The 15,035-nt window shown below is 40.3% G+C and overlaps 2 protein-coding genes across 2 annotated transcripts in view; one reads left to right on the top strand and one right to left on the bottom strand.

The window, feature by feature from the left end:
- LOC147223852 (uncharacterized) overlaps positions 1-15,035 on the bottom strand; it is a 92,449-nt gene that overhangs the window by 3,190 nt on the left and 74,224 nt on the right. Inside the window, exon 4 of the mRNA XM_086165800.1 lies at positions 2,070-2,092. Within this exon, the coding sequence (XP_086021926.1) occupies positions 2,070-2,092 (23 nt within the window). The remainder of the gene's footprint in view (positions 1-2,069; positions 2,093-15,035) is intronic.
- On the top strand, positions 10,360-14,478 carry LOC147223862 (uncharacterized). Its single transcript, XM_086166087.1, has 6 exons — positions 10,360-10,404; positions 10,551-11,228; positions 11,310-11,435; positions 12,728-12,771; positions 13,094-13,282; positions 14,200-14,478. The coding sequence occupies exons 2-6, from the start codon at positions 10,640-10,642 to the stop codon at positions 14,476-14,478; spliced, it is 1,227 nt and encodes a 408-aa protein (XP_086022213.1). The 5' UTR covers positions 10,360-10,404; positions 10,551-10,639.

Here is a 15,035-nt window from a genome sequence, read left to right as displayed (position 1 = left end):
GAGCACACAGGTAGACCACCATGAATCATTTACCTTTTCAAAAAGATTTACAAAGACAGTTATGAGCATGAAGCTCTTCTTGCACTGGCTTCTGTAATGTTCCTGTTGTATCGCTGCCATTTTAACTACCACCTGACAACTGAGGGGCACAAGAGGGAAATATATAACTTACACTATCCAAAGAAGTGATGAAAAAGACAAAAAATCACATGTGTTGAGGAAGTATTTTCTATTTTCAGTCATGACATGTATGAATGTATGACACTCTTGTGTTTAAGGTGAAATTAACAGGGTCAGCAAGAAGCAGAGAAGCTCCACTATGCTGCTCTAACAGTTTTTCAAGGCAAGAGGATTGAGAAGACAGAGGGAGGAAACGTCAGATCAGTGTTTGTATTCCAGTGTAATGTAATAAATGGACGTGGTTCCTGTCATTTCTCATGAAGATGCAGATGTTCTTGAATGTTCTGAGAGATGAGAGCATGCCAGTCAGAACATATAATAAACCAACACTCCTGTGCCGACGACATCTAATGATTTCATAGGTTATTATGCATCACAAACCAAATGAAGAGAGGAAACTGTTGCTGGACCACTGAGAAGATTCAACATCAGTGATGTTCATACAGCACAATTTATAATGATGTGTATTTCATTCACTTTTTAAAAACTCTTCACACAGTAATAAGAAGAGAAGGAAATGAAAAAAAAGAGTCAGTTACTTTGAAGTTCCTTCTCTGGTCAAAGTTCTTCACTGAGTTCAGCCCAACTGGTTTCTCAGTCCCCTCTCCACCGCCGCCCCTCCTCACAGACAGGAAATATATTGTTTGTTGAGGTTTTCTGTTCGAAAGGTTTCAGCTTAACTTTCCATTAAAGACTTCATTTTTACACCAGTATGTCTTTTTGAATGACAGAGGAGAAAATGATTTGGGTTAAAAAGAAATCAATTTCAAATTTTAAAGTTTCCTTATCTGCAAGGAGTTGTAGAGCATGATACACTTGGCTGACTGACACTTACTGAGCCTATGAACCTGAATACATAAGATTTGCAAAGCTAAAGTTGCAGATATGAAAATAGCTCTGCAGGAAAGTGTTGAGGATTTTGATCATGTTTGCACAAGTGAAATGGACAACAAGAAAGCAATGAGAAAAATAAATATTATGTGTGTTTCAGGCTCACGTCAAGCCGTCTTCAATCTAGTTATATTTATTCTCCGTCTCCTTCGACTGCTGCCCTCTCAAGTCAATGGAATGTAAATGTGGTTCTGTGTCTATTGCTGGTTCTTTCCTTCACCTACCAACCATCTGGTCATTTCCTAAGTGCTAATTGTTTGTGACACTGAAAAACACCACAAGGTGAGGTGACAGTGTCACATGAAATATAAGAAACACATACATACAACACTTTAAATCTAATGAATAAGGAAGATGAAAGCGAGTGGAGGGAAGAAATGGAAGAAGGGGTGGACCACGAAGTGGCAGAGATTGGTACAGAGTTAGATGGAGTACGTTGATTCGTTGTGGTGTCGTCTGAAGGGGTAGCGGAAAATAAAAAGGTTTTATTTTTTTCCATTTGTAAATATATATTCACAAACTGATGCTGCTCACTTTCTTATGTGATTCAAGCAACCCGGTAGCAACCTCGTGTGAATGTACTTGATGTGCTATCAATTTTTTTCAGTTTCGAAGTTTTTTCTGAATTCAAACTGGAAAATGTGATTAAACTATGGTGTCTGTACCGATTGATCAATGAAAGGCAAGGATGTTGATCGTTAGTTGTGAGGTCAGGTGACCAAAAACCATCTTTTTCTAATAGCTCAAATGCAAATGTCTTGTTTTTCATTTATAGATTAAGATACCGCAATGACGTCTTGCACAATCCATTCCTTAAATCACTTGTCAAAAAAAAAATTGCATGTTGTTGTTTATTTGCATGGAAAACAAATCATGTTATATTGCTGAAAGTACAAAGCAATGTTTCACACGTTGAGTCTGATCTACTGCCTCAGACTGTGGTACACACATTCACTCCAGGTGTCATCCTTCTTGGAATCCCTTTGAGAAGCTTGGAGGTTCCCTGACTCTTGGCGACCCTGATGAAAACACATGAAACATAGGAATTAAATCCAGTATCTTTGTATATTTTGCATGCTTTGTATGCTTTGACCAGCACTCCCACAAACAACTGGAGTGTGATTCAATTTCAAACTCTTCTCTTGAAACCCTGTCATTTCCTGAAACCCCAGCCTTTTCACAACAACGTGTAATATATTCTTGACATCCTGTGTTGTGCCTCCATTTTTTCATTAATTATGGAAATTATATCCTACCTCTGCATTTGGTCCACAGGCAGCGGTAGACGTAGTTTCAGAGTTTTGCCAGGACATGAAAACAGAGAAAAAGGAGAAATGTTGGCAAAGATGGTGGCAAACTTTTCTTCCACTCTGTCTGAATGTTACCAACCAGTTCTCCTGATACACAGTATTTGTTGGAAAAAACACGCAAAACAGCAGGACAAAGTAAAGATTCAGCAGGATTTTCTTTGAAAGGGAACAATGAATATTGGTCTTCACTGGTTCACTGGTTGATCACATGTTATGATCACTTCAATACTGATGATCTGGACACACCAACATTATCAGTCCACATTGGTGTTTCATTAATAGATGTGAATTATTTCATATTTTGGTTGATATGTGTTCACATAGAACTCAGGTGATTTAACACAGATTTAAATTTAGTGTGAAATACTAAAGAGTCAAAAGAATGGGGTTTTTGAGTTGAAATGTTACACCAACCTAAAACCCACATCTTCCAAACATACAAATAACATGAAAGTATCCAATCATTGGACATTGATTATGTTGGATTTTATTTGAAAGAACTGAAAAGTCTATATTTTGAGTAGATTTTGATGAAATTCCATTCCATCATCTCCTAATCAACAGAAGTAAAAAAGTGAAAAAAGTGACATCCTCTCCTACCTTTGCACCAGGAGCTGCTCATCTTGGACATAATAAAGTCAATGGAATTCAGGACAATAACCAGGATGGTGATGAGTGTCAAAGCTCCTCTTAACACAGAATCCCAGAACCTGAAGTTATTGCCCTCTGCTGATTTGATCAGTGAGATCAAGAGATTTCAGTTTTATTTTCTTCAGCGGACTGGAATAATCACTACTCACTTGTAATTTTCATCTACTTACCTCGTGGATCCTGAGTTGTCCCTTTTCCAAACAGTATCTGTCCACATGATGCAACAGCACAACGATAGGTCTCAGTGTGAGAGCTCGGATTCTCTTTCGACAAGTGGTAGAAACAGGTGTGTGTTTGGCTCCCAGGTTTGCTCTCACACTGATCCTCACCGACTTCTTGAGTATAGATAATTCCCGGTTGAGATTCCTCGGAGTCTTTGAACCAGTAAACACTGTGCCCTGTACCACAAGTCCCAGTTTGGACTGAACACTTCCGATGCACAGAGCCTCTTGGATTGGGGGTCCCAGATGGCGAGACAAGGACAGAAAGGTTGACGTTCGGACTGGAATCCCTCACAATGACCATGATGCTGTTCACAAATTCAAAGGCATTTGTTGAGCTCCCCATGCAGAAGTAAGTAGCTGAGTCGGAAATTTGTGCATTTAAGATATTTAAGTGATATCTGCCAGCATCAATGTCAAGTCTAAACCGTTTATTATTTTTACATTCATTGTTAATATATAACCAGTTAGTCTTTTTTTCAAATTCAGTTATAGGGTTTGGTGTTTGTCCCAAAGGTTGTTTATACCAGTAAAACATTGATAGATGTTTAGACCCTTCATTAAAACACTCCAAAATAAAGTCTTCGCCAACATTGACGGACAAATACTGTAAAGACGACGTTGAAGCTGTAATATGAGCTGAGGAGGAAATGGAAAAGAAAGAAATGCAAAGTTAAATTTACACATATATTAACCTCAGCCGTGCAGAATGTATGGTGATAATTGAAAGTTGAAAGAAAACAAAATAAAGATATGATGCTCACCTGTTCTCACTAGCAGCAAACTTGACACATGAAAAACAACAGAGACAGGAGTCATGTTGGGTCAAACCTCCACCTTCACTGGAGAGAATCTGCATCTAATGTGTAGTTTTATTAAGCACGACAGAATGTGATCGGCCAATAAGATAGGAGTCTCTGAGAGTGTCATTAATCACATGATCACTGCTCCACCAATCGTGTCCGTGTGATACATTCCAGAAACACGATGTTGCTGACATCTGAGGTGGGACGATTTAGTGTCATTGTGATTTTGGGGAAGTTTCATGAAATGGCCCTATTGTTGACGTTTCTAATAAACTACACTTGTTTCTTGTACACGATAGTTTATGTGTATAATAGAGTAGTTGGTTCATTTAATGTATCAAGTTTGGACCCCATAAGGTTGTGGATTCTAACGGATCTTCAACATTACTCAGTCTTCACCATTCGTCAGGCTGTGGCGAATTTGGAGTGAGAACGTGTTCATATGACATGCATGAGAGCTGTAAGACAGCGGTGAGGTGTACGGTACGTGTAAAAGAGAAGTTCATGGTGTAAATGGGACTCCATCAGGGATCCGCTCAGAGCCCATTTTTATTTACATTAATGATGGAGAGGCTGTTAGATGAGGTTAGACAGGAATTTCCACAGACCTTGGTGTTTGCAGATAACTTTGTGATCTGAGTGAGAGCAGGGAGCAGGTAGAAGAAAATCTTGATCAGATGGATGTATGTCCTGGAAAGGAGAGGAGTCTAAAACAAGAGTGGAGATAAAAAAAGTGGAGGATTTTTAGAACCTAAGGTCAATGAGCAATAAAGAGTGTGGAAAAGAGGTGAAGAAACACATTCAAGCAGGTTAAAACAGGTGGAGAAAAAGTTGTGGGGTCATTTTTGATGAAATAGTATCAGCCAGAAATGAAATGAAGGGTGTGCAAGACAATGGTGAGACCAGCAACGCTGTACGGGAAGCAGGAAGCAGAGCTGGAGGGAGCAGAGATGAAGATGTTGAGGTTCTCTTTGGGAGTAACAAGGACAAATTGGATCATGATAGAGTCATTCAGAGGGACAGCAAATGTTGGATATTTTAAAGATAAAGTCAGAGAGGAGAGGCTGAATTGTACGGAGGAGAAATACATATATTCTTCTTCTCCTTTCGGCTTTTCCCTTCAGGGGTCGCCACGGCAAATCAACCGTCTCCGGTTAACCCTATTCCCTGTATCCTCCTCTCTCACACCAACTACCTTCATATCCTCTCTCACTACGTCCATAAATCTTCTCTTTGGTCTTCCTCAAGACCTCCTGACTGGCAACTCCAATGCCGGCATCTGTCAGACTCTTGCCTTTTCTCTTCTCTTGCAGCTTGTTAACACAAAGTCCTCCTCTCCTTCTTTGACCTACAGCAGCTCAGTTTCCATGGGTACCCTGTAGGTCAGCAGTACTAATGGTAGTCGTTGTTATCCCGGGCCTCGACTGATCCGTATGAGATTATTAGGTTTGATTCGCATGTTTGGTGTGGGCAAACGTTTGGTGCCGGGTGCCCTCCCTGACGCTGCCCTTTGTTTTATCAGAGCTTGGGACCGGCTCAGGGAGACAAATAATAATTTTGTATTTATTATTTTCCTTTCTGCTACACTCTTCAGGGGTCTCCACAACAAATCACCGTCTCCAAATGACCCAATTTTTTGTATCCACTTCTCTAACACACCAACTAACTTCATGTCCTCTGTCACTACATCCATAGATCTCCCTGGTCTTGCTCTAGACCTCCTTCCTGGCAGTTACAACCCTGCCATCCTTCTACCAGAATGTATTCATTCTCCCTCTTCTGTACCTCTTATGTCCTGGCTTCAACCGGGGGAAGAAAAGCAACGTAAAGCGAGATGCAATTTGGATTCAGTATATCTATTCATTGTGAAAGCTTGAAGAAGGGCAGTGCTGAGTTATAATCATATGGAAAAGGGGGCAGGTTGGTTGCAACTCAGATCAACGAAGGGAATAAAATACAGAGTGCTCATAAGGAGAACTTTCCATGACTTCTGTAACTATGGGTAGAAGAACAAAAGGAAACAAAATCCACACTAACTGAAACTGGGAGAAAACATAAACACATCAGTCAGCAACCCCAACACCGTCAGAGTACTCGAGCTCACAAGCCATATGCTATGGGCTTTACAATACACAGTATCTGGCCCTGTACAGTAGCGACTCGCCACCCACACAGTAGCACACAACACATCCCCATGGCGTGCTGCACGACAACCGCCACCTTGAATGGTGTGTCTGGCATGATAGGAGTAGCACATTTATTTTTCCAAAGAGAACATCAGACCTTCATTTTCTATCCCCTGTCTATTCCCCATCTTCTTATCCAGACTCTTGCTTCTCCTCGCTCTACCAGCAGACACAACTTCCTACTCACCCATCTACAACCTGAAGTAGCCAGATTACAATCAGTATTCTTTAGGTTATGTAACAGATGGAAGCTGTTGTTAACTATGGCTCACACGGTATTTCGGTAGGTTAGTCATAGACTTGATTCGCTTATTTTGTTTTTTTTATTTTCATCCATTGCATGCCCTTTCCGACACAACTCTGCATTTATCAGGGCTTGAGACTGGTAAGAACACTTACCGAAGTCCCTTTTGTGCTGCATTGTGTATTTTGGAAGATTGTTGTAGCAGAATGAAGCAAGTGAAAATACGAGGCCTAATATACAGCCTCTGCTTTTGCAGACCCCTAAAATATTCTCCTTCAGCTGTGAAGTATTCATGTGTTATGTTGTCACTGTACGTCCTGCATTCGGAAAAACAAATATAAAAAAATATCAAAAAAAATCACTTCTCTGTAGCGATTGATTTTTGTGAACTTGTACAACATATTTAGTTTCCTGTACTTTTTTCAATGACGCTCAATTGCAACGAAATGTTATTGTTAACAGTCACATGTTCATACAGTCTGTCATTGTGTAAACTAGCTGATCGTTTATTATGTCCACTGTATATTGAATAGTGTTAACTAACAGAGGAGGGAGGTGGCCATCGACACCACAGAGCTCCTCCAGCTTTCTTTGATTTGATGTAACAGTGTCATCTCATCTTGTGGTGGGTTTCAGTGTCACAAACAATAAAGTGGAAAAAACACACAGGAAAAGACCAGATGGGTGTGAGATGAAGAGAAGAAAATGCAATAGCTTCAGAACCACAATGACATCCTGTTGAGTTGAGGGGCAGCAGAAGAGGGGGACGGAGAATAAACATCGCTGAAATGAAGAAGCAACTATGACTTGAGCCTGTATTTTTGTCTTGTTCTTCTGTTTGTTGTCCATTTCACTTGTGCAAACATGAGTAAAATCCTCGACACATTTCCTGCCGGGCTATTTTCAGCTGTAGCTTTATCTTTGCAACTTCAGGTTCAGGGATTCAGATTTATAAATTCAGTATTTATAGTCAATCAGCAAGTGTATTTTGATCTATGGTCTATCAATAGTCTTTCCTGTCAGAAGTCCAATGAACATGGATCACTGCTTCACCTCGTTCACTTTGTCAATTTAGATGTTCAATGCATCATTCAACACCAAATAATTGCTCTTTCAAATAAAGAGACATGATACTGTAAACCTGTAGCATTTAAAAGATAGTTAAGGTAAAGGAAGTTGAAAAGAAACAAGCCATATATATTTCCTCTTTTTGAGCGAGGCAATCAAGAAGTTTGACCAGGGTGAGGACTTCAGTGTCTCTGCCTTTCTTTTTCTTCTGGCGTGAATAGAATACACACCGTGAAAAAACTTCCTGTTTGAACATCTATGACGCTGAACCTTCACAGAGGTGACCGCAGCAGTTACTTCTCTTCATGGGGTTTGTGATGCATAATCAACTTATGAAACCATCAGCAGTCAAGTCCTTTACTAAAAACAGCCTGAGTAGACCAGCAGATGTTATCGGCACAGGAGTGGTGGTTTATTGTGGGCTCTGAAAGACATGCTCTCATGTCTCTGAACATTGAAGAACATCTGCATCTTCATGATAAAATGATTGAAACCATGTCCGTCTCATGTCTTACACTGGAATACACACACTGATCTGAAGTTTCCTCCCTCTGTCTTCTTGGTCCTCTTGCCTTCACAACTGTTAGAGCAGCATAGTGGAGGTTCTCTGTTTTTTGGCTCGAATGAAACACAGGATTGCCATATATTTATATAGTTCATGACTGATATTAAAATGTATTTCTGCCATAAAAAAAACTGAAATGTGATTTTATGTATGTCATTACTTCTTTGGATAGTATGAGTCAGATATGAAATGTATGGAAGCCAGTGCAAGAACAGCTTCATTTGCATTACCATCTTTGTTCTTTAGAATATAAATCATTTACAGTGCTTATATCCTGCTTCAAAATATGTGGTAAAAACATTGCATAGTAAAACAACAAACCTCTGTAGCCGGGGTGGAGGGGGACAGAGATTTGCTTCGTGAGTCTGCTCATTGAAAAGAAAAACGTTACCTTGCTGAGTGTTCATATAATAACAATGAATTAATCATTGACAAGAATTCATAAAAGTTACATCGAAAGAGATCATTTAAGCATGAAGTGGTATCCACTAAAGAGCCAGGAAGAACCAAGGTCTGTTGTGACATCGGGAACCAAGATTTTTGCAGCAGATCTTCTAAGGCGTGTAATTTACGGGTCTTTATGGATCGTTCTCGTTTGTCCAGCACATCCTGCAAGTGCTCGGTATGACTGATATCTGAGAGTTCGGAGGCTGAATCTTCATCTTAAAATCATTGTTGTGAGTTATGTTGTTAGATATGTAACATATGTAAAAGAACCATCAACATGGATGGCAGGACCGATGGTTTCCCATCAAGAATCTGCCCGAAGTATCACACTAACTTCACCGACTCGTCTTCTGCCAGCGCACCCTTGATCCCATGTGTTCTCCAGGTAAGCGAGGAACGCGGACCCAGAATTCCATGTCATGTAAAAGAAAACATGATTCATCAGAGCAGGATACCTTTGTCCATCACTTGTTTGTCCAGATCTAATACTCAAATGGCCATTGTTGGCTTTTTTGTGGGTGGACAGGGGTCAGCGTGGGCATCCTGACTGGTCTCTGGCTATGCAACCATATTTGCCATGATGTGCAGTGTATTTTGACACCTTTCTATCAGAGCCAGAATTAATGTAACTTCCTCAACAATTTGAGCTCATCGTATCGCCAGTTCACCACTGCTCCTTCCTTGGACCACATTTATAGGCAGTGACCGTTGCAGACCAAGAACACCCTACAAGGGCTGCATTTTCGGAGAGTCTGACCTAAATGTCTCCTTTGAAATTTTACCCTTGTCTAACTCGCTCAAATCGTTACACTTCCATTTTTTCTTGCAACTAATTCATTGACTCTGGGGACAACATATTCCACAGGGAAGACCAAGGACAAGCGGGAGAGACTATGTCTCCTTGCTGGCCTGGGGTCCCCCAAGAGGAGCTGGACCATATGGCAGGGGGAGGGAGGTCTGGGCCTCACTGCTCCGGCTGCTGCCACCACGACCCGACTCCTGATGGATGGATGGAAGTCATCGACTTGATTCGCATGCCCTTCCAGTCATAACTCTGCATTCATAAGGAATTGAAACTGGCACAAGCAGAACATTTGCTAGAGTCCGCTTTGTGCTGCATTGTGTATTTAACAATATTGTTGTAGTAGAATGAACCAAGTGAAAACACAAGGTCTAATTATACTGCCTCTGCTTTTGAGACCCCCCCAAAAATTCTCCTTTAGCGTCATAAACCTCCTGTCAAATATGCAAAAGCACTGTCCTTCAGAATGTTTTTGGATGCCAGGCAAGGAGTCCCTTGGCCACTTACACCTTATGACAATGAGGTCATGACTAGAGCTCATGAAGTTTGTGTCATTTCAGATGTAATAATGAGAAAGATTTTTGAGAGTCTTCCTCTCATGACAACACAGTAATATTACACAGTATTACACAGTAGTCTCCAGATAAAGGTCTAGAGACTACAAAGCAGAGGCTAACAGACATGGCCGTTCTGAGACCGGCAGAATAAATAAACTTGTCGGACAGTCCAGCTGAGGTCAACTCTCACTGTCAGGGTGATTAGACAGTAGAAGTTGACGGGAAAAATTCTACTTTCACTCGTTTTGACGACATCGTGTTTTTGGAATGTACCGCACGAAGACGATTGGGGGAGCAGCGATCACGTGATCACAGACTCTCAAAGACTCTCATCTGATTGGCCGATCAAATTCTGTCCTGCATTATAAAACTACTGATTAAACATAGATTCTCTCCAGTGAAGGTGGTGGTTTCAACCAGCATGACTCCTGCAACTGTCTTTTTTCATGTGGCAAGTTTGCTGCTGGTGAGAACAGGTGAGCATCATATTTTTATTTCATTTTCATTTTCATTTTTTTTTCTTTCAAGTAATACCATATATGTTATGGTAATAAAACTTTGAACTTTGCATGAACTTTGCATTTGCTTTCTTTCTTCATTTCCTTCTCATCTTACATTGCAGCTTCATCATCCTTTCTCGAGCAATTTTCTGTTAATGTGGGTGAAGACTTGGTGTTGAAATGTTTCTATAAAGGGTCTAAATATCCATATATGTTTTTCTGGTATAAACAAACTATTGGACAGAAGCCAAATCTCATGGTGACATTTAATAAACAATTCAAATTACCTCTTTTTAACAATGAATTTAAAAATAAACGCTTTGGATTTGACAGTTCTAATGACCAAAAGAATTTAAAAATCTCAAATGTACAAATTTCAGACTCAGCCACTTATTTCTGCATGGTTAACTTTCTCAACGGATTTGAATTTCTGAGCGGCATCACGGTCAGTGTGAGGGATTCAAGTCTGAACGTCAATCTTTCTTTTCTCGACTCACCATCTGGGACCCTCCAGCCAGGAGGCTCTGGGACTCTGACATGTTCAATCCAATCCGGGACTTGTGATACAGGACACAGTGTTTACTGGTTCAAAGACTCAAAGGAATCTCAACTAGAAATTATTTACACTCACGAAGGCAGGGAGGATCAGTGTGAGAGAAAACCTGGGACCCAAACACACACCTGTTTCTACCAGTTATCGATACAGAATCTGACTGTCTCTCACACTGGAACCTACCGCTGTGCTGTTGCATCTTGTGGACAGATACTGTTTGGAAACAGTAAAGCTCTGGACTCACGGGGTTAGTAGAAGACTTGAATTATCAGTTTAATTGGGTGGTGAAATGAAACTAAAGCTCAAAACTTCTATTTCACGATGATAGGCGGTGTGAACTCCAGTGTATCGATTCATGTGCTGTGTGGAGGTTTGACCTTCACCACCATCCTGGTCTTTTTCTTGGCTTTTACTGTATACAGACTCTACAAGGCAAACAGCTGCCAACACACAGGTAGGATATACTTTTTTTGAACTTCATGTTTACCGTTCATGGTCCTAATGAGATATTGTGTTATGAATAGAACATGCCAATGTCATCATTTCTGCAGTCAATGTCATGATTTATTAGCTGCAAATGTTGGAGTAAGCTGAGGGACTTTTTTTTTTATTCATACGATATTAAAAACACCATTCGGAACATCATATCATGTGTCTGACATTTACATTGAGTTGTTCATCTTGTAGCAATAGTTGTCCCTTCATCATGGCACCTGTTCATGGATGTCGGAAATTGGGTAGGAAGTGACCACATTGTCCTTATAGTCAATGTGTTAGAAGAGGGAAAAATGTGCAAGTGTAGGGATTTGACTGCACAATTGGGTCAGAGCTTCTGTGAAACTGCAGTTCTTGTGGGGTGTTGTCTGTCTTTGGTGGTCACTAACAAAAGTGGGACTGGTGACTTGGTCATGGCTGACGAAGCTTCACCGATGAATATATGAATATGTGAATATAGGGAGCAAAGGCTGGCCCACATGATCCGATTCAACGGGAATGCAACTGTTGTTCAAATTGCTGAAAAAGCTGAGTCTATTTCTGATAGAAAGTTGTCAGCACACAGTGCATCATGGTTTGTTGCATACGGGGGCTGCATAGCTACAGATCAGATCAGATTCGATCATATCAACTTTTATTATCCTGTGACGGCAAATTCATCTTGGGCCGTTGGTATAGTACAGCTGAATTCCTCACACACCCAACAAACATACCATCATCCCACACAAGTTGCTCCTCAATACACGAGTCATGCAGTTACAAACTATTGGTGGAGGAGTTGTGTGAATTGAATTGAATTGAATGTCAAGAATAGTTGGAAAGGAACTACAGATATTGCAGCAGTCTGTTGGCTGGGATGTGCAAGTGTATCAGAAAAAACAAATAAAAATAGGGAGGCCCAATAACACAACGCCATAAAAAGACCAAGAATTTATATTCATCCTTGTAGGCCCGAGGTGCAATAAAAAAACAATACAGTAGAACAGCAGCCCGCGAACGCCCCTAATCATGAACAGATCTGCCCACGAACAGTTTTCGAATCTGTCATCCATGAAGAACAGGAATTCAAGGATCTGCTGCTAAAATCTTGATAAAATTACTTCAGTAGATACCACACCCTGCTTGAATCAAGTGGTTTTCTTCGATGTATTTTATGAACTCATTTCAGTTATATATTCACTGTTGTTTTGAATGTATGAACTTCAATACATTTTGTAAAAGTGATTTTTTTTTTTCCTTTTCAATCACCAGACTCACAAGACAGATCTCCATCCACCCCCAGCCCTGGTGCAGCGGTACGCTGATTTACTATCAATGTTTAGGCCACATATTTTGAAGCAGAATATAACAACATGGATTATTTCACTTTTAAAGGACAAAGATTATAAAGGGAAGTTATGACAGTTATGCTTTACCTGTACTGGCTTGTTCAAGGTTTATTACTGCTATTTTAACTACAACTTGACAACTGAGAAGCGCAAAAATATCCAACTCATGCTATCCAAAGTAGTGATGATAAAAAAGAAAAAAACATTTCATTTGTTGAGGATCTACTTCCATTTATCGGTCATGGCATGTATGAGTGTATGACAATCCTGTTTTATGTGAAATTAACAGGATCGCCAAGAAGCAGAGAACCTCCAATATGCTGCTCTAACAGTTGTCAAGGCAAGAGGATCAAGAAGACTGACGGAGGAAACCTCAGATCAGTGTTTGTATTCCAGTGTAAGACATGAGACGGACATGGTTCCTGTCATTTCTCATGAAGATGCAGATGTTCTTGAATGTTCAGATACATTGGAGCATGTGAGTCAGAACATACAATAAACCATCACTCCTGTGCTGACATCGTCTGCTGGTCTTCTCTGGTTGTTTTCGGTAAAAGGTTGACTGTTCAACTTGCATTTCTATGGTTACAACAACTGAAGTTTACACCTGTTGAAAAATAAATTATCTTTTTTATTCTTCTCACATGGTCTGCTGTTCTTCTCCAGATGGTTTCATGAGTTGATTGTGGATCAGAAACCCCATGAAGAGAGGTATCTGCTGCGGTCACTAGTGTTAAGAAGTTATATCATGGTGGGCGTTTTATTCACTTTCTATAAAGCCATCACACAATAATAAGAAGAAAAGGAAATGAAAAAACTCCAGTCACTGGTTTCTCGGTCCCCTCTCCACCATCGCCCCTGTTCACAAACAGGACATCTAACATACTGTATGTGGCTATTTATTTTCCATCCCCCTCTATGCTGCTTGGATGTAAATGGGGTTCTGTATCTATTGCTGGTTCTTTTCTTCATCTGTGTCTTTTCCTGTGTGTTTTTTCCACTTTATTGGTCGTGATATTAAAAAAAAAACAATCACAAGGTGAGATAACACAACAAATAATAACCTATCAGCTGTTTTGAACAGTTAAAGACTGTGTGAGTATGTGACTAGTATAAACTCCATTTCAAAAAATATACATATATCCTAATGAAGCCAACAAAAATCGATTGTTACAGGGAAGCAATATCCTCAAATATGTGTACTTCCTGATGCAGGCATCACAGTGATAACAAAACGCATGAATACTTTATAAGAATAAGAAGAGCTAATGAATGAGGAAAATGAAAGGGAATGAAGAGCAGAAGAGGTGATTATTTTCCACCACGAAGTTGAATAGGCTGAATAGACTTTTTAACAATTTCAGTTCAGCGTTCGACATCATAATCTTGCAACAGCTGATCACCAAACTACAGCTGGGGTTCAACACCTCCCTCTGCAACTGGCTGCTGGACTTCTTCTGTGAGAGGCCGCAAGCGGTACGAGTGAGCAACAACATCTGGTGCAGCATCACACTCAGCACAGGAGCCCCTCAGGGCTGTGTGCCCAGTCCCCTGCTCTTCACCCTGCTGACTCACAGCTGCAAACCCACTTACAGCACCAGTCACATGTTTTTGTTTACCTTTGTTTTTCTTTCAAGTATCACCATGCTTTCTGCATGGCTGAGGTTTGGCTGAGGTCATGCAACTCCCCTGACCAATTGGGCTGCACTACTGCAGATGTGCTTCCAAATTCAGGCTTATAATTTACTAGTGTCTCTTGTACTGTATGTGCTGGCACTAATAATTACAACATCTTGTCCGGTGTTTACTGAATCTTCATATTCATGCTTTGCAAAAAGGCCAAATCATTTCATGTGATGGCTTTTCCGCATACTTCAGTTCTGTCTATATTATTTACTGTAAATTACTTCACACAAACACTTCATACACCTTTTCCTTGCTCATCTCCTTTTTTAAATTCCAGAACCCATTTTGGCCCTCAAGTCAAAACGCTTGCCCTCCTTTGCTCGAAGCCATAGACTATCACTGGTCTCATTACTGTCTTGCACACCTTTCATTTAATATTGACTGATTCCTGTCAGCAGTCAAGTGAACCCTGATCTCTCCCTCACCTTGTTTCATTTTCTCATGTTAATTTCAATGCATCATTTGCTATAGACTTGATTTGCTCATTTTGTTTGGCATTTATATACATTGTATGCTCTTTCTTACTCGCCAAGCTCTGGCTCTTC

This window comes from Fistularia commersonii, chromosome 19 (genome assembly GCF_037954325.1).
Source record: "Fistularia commersonii isolate RoL2024-O1a breed Wild chromosome 19, RoL_Fcom_v1.0, whole genome shotgun sequence".
Taxonomy (NCBI): Eukaryota; Metazoa; Chordata; class Actinopteri; order Syngnathiformes; family Fistulariidae; genus Fistularia; species Fistularia commersonii.
This window is presented reverse-complemented; position numbering and strand designations above follow the sequence as displayed.

Coding starts and splice junctions, on each gene's coding strand:
- LOC147223862 (XM_086166087.1), top strand. CDS start 10,640: ATGTTTTTCTGGTATAAACAAACTATTGGACAGAAGCCAAATCTCATG. Junction 11,229..11,309: donor TAAAGCTCTGGACTCACGGG/GTTAGTAGAAGA, acceptor TCACGATGATAG/GCGGTGTGAACTCCAGTGTA. Junction 13,283..14,199: donor GTTCAGATACATTGGAGCAT/GTGAGTCAGAAC, acceptor ATCTTGCAACAG/CTGATCACCAAACTACAGCT.